Below are 4,615 nucleotides of genomic sequence, written 5' to 3'. Positions count from 1 at the left end.
TGAAATTAAAGGAAATCTTCCTATAATTTTTATGAAGTGTTACATTCATAAGCAAACCTAGTAAAAACAGTACCAGAAAAAGAATATTACTTATGAAGTATCAATGCCAAGTATTAAATATAAGTTAATAAACCCAATATCATATTATGAAAATGATTTACCATGACCAAGTGTAATTTATTCCAGAAATGCAAGATTTGTTTAACATTGTCAAATTATGAATATAATCTACCATATTGATAGATATAGAGCTTTTGACAAAATTTAAATCCTATTTCTGGAAAAAAAAACTTCAAATAAGTAAAAATGTGTGTGTGTGTAAGGATAAGATATATACTCTAAATATATTCTAACAGAATATATATAATATATTCTAAATCTTAAAGCCATCATTTTATGTAACATGTGAATACTAACTGCACTTCCACTAAGATTAGGAACAAGGAACCAGTGCCTGTTAAGAATCAACACTTTCTGGAGGCATTAGCCAATACAGTTAGACAAAATATATCAATTAGAATAATAAGAATTATAAAACAAGAAATAAACAGTCTCAGTTTATATGAAATAAGTTTATATATCCTAAGAATTTATGTTAAATCCCAGAAACTCAATATTAAAAACTAGGACTAGACAATCTCTTCGCGTCTGCAGTGCGTCTGTTGTACCTGGTGGCTGGAACCGCAGTGGCCGTGAAGATGGCGTCTACCAGCCGTCTGGATGCTCTTCCAGGAGTCACATGTCCAAACCATCCAGATGCGATCTTAGTGGAGGACTGCAGAGCTGGTGATATGATCTGTCCTGAATGTGGTCTGGTTGTAGCAACAAAAGATCCATCTCGAGTTGGAGATTCTCAGAATCCTCTTCTGAGTGATGGAGATTTGTCTACTATGAATGGCAAGGGTACAGGAGCTGCAAGTTTGGATGAATGTGGTAATTCTAAGTACCAGAATAGGAGAACCATAAGTAGTTCTGATCGGACAATGATGAACGCATTCAAAGAAATCACTACCATGGCAGACAGAATCAACCTCCCTCGAAATATAGTTGATCGAACAAATAATCTATTCAAGCAAGCGTATGAACAGAAGAGCCTGAAGGGAAGGGCTAATGATGCCATAGCTTCTGCTTGTCTCTATATTGCCTGCAGACAGGAAGGAGTTCCTAGGGCATTTAAAGAAATACGTGCTGTATCACGAATTTCTAAGAAAGAAATTGGTCGATGTTTTAAACTTATTTTGAAAGCTTTAGAAACCAGTGTGGATTTGATTACAACTGGGGACTTCATGTCCAGGTTTTGTTCCAACCTTTGTCTTCCTAAACAAGTACAGATGGCAGCTACACATATAGCCCATAAAGCTATGGAGTTGGACTTGGTTCCTGGAAGGAGCCCGATATCTGTGGCAGCAGCCGCCATTTACATGGCCTCACAGGCATCAGCTGAGAAAAGGACCCAAAAAGAAATTGGAGATATTGCTGGTGTTACTGATGTTACAATCAGACAGTCCTACAGACTGATCTATCCTTGGGCCCCAGATCTGTTTCCTACAGACTTCAAATTTGACACCCTTGTGGACAAACTACCACAGCTATAAATTGAAGCAGCTAATGTCAAACTCCTATGAACACTGAACTTTGCCTGTTGTACATAGCCTATACGAAGTGCTGGATTGAGCCTTTAATAAGGAAAAACGAAAGACATGGTACACATTCCAGGGCTAAATATTAATTGCTTGGCCTTCTGTATGTATATACTAGTGAAATATATTTAATGATTTAAATTTCTTATTGAATATGCTTTCTTTTGTAGCAATCTAGGAAACTGTATTTTGGAAGATATTTGAAATTATGTAATTCTTGAATAAAACATTTTTCAAAACTAAAAAAAAAACTAAGACTAAAATAATAAAATAATTTAAAAGGTAGCATGTAATAAAATTAATATTTAGAAATCAATAGCTTTTATATACACAATCAATAACTAGTTAGGGGACATAATATTAGGACAAATTATTTACAACAGCAAAAAGAAATAAGACAAGAAATAAGATAGCCATACAATTTTTCAAAGAAAGCAAGAATAGAGTCATTTATAACTTGAATATAGGGAAGTGTTCTCTAAAAGTGACTCAAAATAAAGATGTGATAAAGGAAATGATTGATAAATGATTACATAAAATTAATTTAAAAGTTTATTGTGTGGCAAAACAACAGAATAAAAAAAGATAACTCACAAACTGGAGAAAATATTTGCAATATATATCACAGATGAAGGACTAACATCTCTAATATACAAATAAGTCCTAAATTTTTTAGGGAAAAAAAAAAAAACTCAAGAACCGCATAGGAAAAATGGAGAAAAGGTAAGAACAGACAATACAAATAAAGATGTAAAAAGGGTTCTACACCCTATGACAGGATGTGCCACCTACCTCATAATTAGAGAAATACAAGTAAGCCCTACACTGAAATGACATATATATATATATATATATATATATATATATATATAAAGTTGACAATACTTTAGAAAACAGATATTCATATGTTACTGATGGGAATGCAAGTTTGAAGAGGAATTTGTGAATATGTAACAAAACTACATGTACATTTAGATTTTAACTAGCATTCCAATTCTGGGAATTTATCCTGAAAACATGCCTCTAACAATATGAAAATAGGTATTTCCAGTATATTCATCACAGCAATATTTGTAATTGCAAAATATTGCAAACAGCCTAAGCACCCATTCACAAGATATTGGTTGAATAAACTATGGTATATCCATGTATTGTAGAAATATTCATCTATAAAAAGATCTGTTTGAACTGGTAGGGAATAATTTCTAGAATATATTGTTAGGTTAAAAAAAAAGTAAAGCACAAAAGGGAATTTATAGTGTGTTAGCTTTTTATTAGAAGAAAAATAAGAAAGTAGTCATATCTTTGCTCATTTCTGTAAAACAAATACAGGACAATTAAACCAGACAATGATAAGGTTGATGATTAAAAAGGATAGGATAGAATGGATGGAAAGGGTGGGTAGTTGAGATAGCATAGAATGTATGGGGAAAAGACACATTTAAGAGTACAAATTTTGCTTAGTTTTAACTTTTAGGTAATAGTTTTTCACATTTTCAAAAATAGATAAAATCAAGAAGGATAAGAAAAAATGGTATTATAAAAAAAATAACAAATCAGCCTAGGTTAATTTCAAATGACTGAAATAATCACACTGAAGGAGGAAAAAAAAAAACTAATCCAAGTAACTCTTGAACCTAATGTTTTATCCACATATGATAGCACCGCCCTAATGAAATACCCATATATATTCATAGATCAACCTTTGGGGAAAAAAGTATATGTGATCTTGGAAGCAAAGATAAGGTTTTATTTAATCATCCAATGATAACTTTTGTTATATGCTGATATGTGTTTCCAGTTTCAGAAGAATGACTAAATTTATAAATTGCATTTTATAGTATTTTTACCTTTCAAAACACATATGGTAGCTTAATCTGTGCAAGAACAAAGTAAAATTAATTTTAGTACTATGCACCAGGGTTTCCCTGATGTAAAATGTTTGTGCCAGTTTTTATTTTTTGTTACATGACTGTATATCACAAGGAGTAACTGAATAAATTATTTAATAGATATGAAACATTATACTAATTATATTCACTTAAATGTCTTTGATGACTTTCATAAAAATATTTATGATATTTAAATAATCACCAAAATCTGTGATTGTCATTGAATGTTGAATTCAACTTATGCAGAGTGTATTTTCAAAGGCATGAAAAAAGTAAGGCTTGGGACACTTTGTGGGGCAAAAGAAGACTTAGTGGATAAGTTTCAAAAAAAATAGGAATAGTGTACCACCAGGGGTTGATTGGCTAGAGGTAGATAGTAGTAATGCTACATATACCTTAACATAAAGTCATAAAGCCTTATGTTGATACAGGTCATAAAATTTACTAGTAGAAAACTTGCAGATATTACTGATTCTCGAAGTTCTCTGCTTAAAAATAAGGTTTTTTTTTTAAAGGTATATTTATGTACTTAACTGTCTCCCCAGATAAATGATAAATACCCCAGTCATACTTAAAATTAATTTGCTGTAGGTCATGAATTTTCTATGTATCTTTTCATAGAAATTCTTATGAATAATTCAGATATTAATGCAGTCATAGTTTTTTATTTATAATAAACATTCCAGTCTGGGTCAAGATTTATTTGCTATCATTTTCCATCTTTATTCTAGGATATTTTCAGTAAACCATGGGATTCTTCTACATATGATGTTTCACGTCAGTCCTGTAGGCAATATTTCTGCCCTTTGATACAATGGACATCTGTTGTTTGTGACTGCCTAGCGACTTTTTAAAAATATCACTCTGATTTATTAAGGTGACCACTTTTTCTCCCCAACACCTGCATTTCGTTATCTCTGGTGGGACCAACCACACTTCCTTTTTCCAGGGGTGGCTAAAGTTAGTCTACTCTTTCCATCACTTATACTCACTTATACTATAAAGGACTTTACCCCATCTATAAAGTAAATTCACCCCAACTCTCCAGGATTCTGGTAGTTTCCATTTCCTGAAGAAACTTAT

The 4,615-nt window shown here is 32.0% G+C and overlaps 1 protein-coding gene across 1 annotated transcript; it reads left to right on the top strand.

Annotated features, from left to right (window-relative positions):
* Nucleotides 1–674: 674 nt before the first annotated feature.
* Nucleotides 675–1,595, top strand: LOC133093245 (transcription initiation factor IIB-like). Its single transcript, XM_061193000.1, has one exon. The coding sequence runs from the start codon at nt 699–701 to the stop codon at nt 1,593–1,595; it is 897 nt and encodes a 298-aa protein (XP_061048983.1). The 5' UTR covers nt 675–698.
* The last annotated feature ends 3,020 nt before the right edge of the window (nt 1,596–4,615 follow it).

The sequence above is a fragment of the Eubalaena glacialis genome, chromosome 6 (assembly GCF_028564815.1).
Source record: "Eubalaena glacialis isolate mEubGla1 chromosome 6, mEubGla1.1.hap2.+ XY, whole genome shotgun sequence".
Classification (NCBI taxonomy): domain Eukaryota; kingdom Metazoa; phylum Chordata; class Mammalia; order Artiodactyla; family Balaenidae; genus Eubalaena; species Eubalaena glacialis.
This window is presented reverse-complemented; position numbering and strand designations above follow the sequence as displayed.

What these genes read in the sequence shown, in the direction of transcription:
- LOC133093245 (XM_061193000.1), top strand. Translation starts at nt 699, where the DNA reads ATGGCGTCTACCAGCCGTCTGGATGCTCTTCCAGGAGTCACATGTCCA.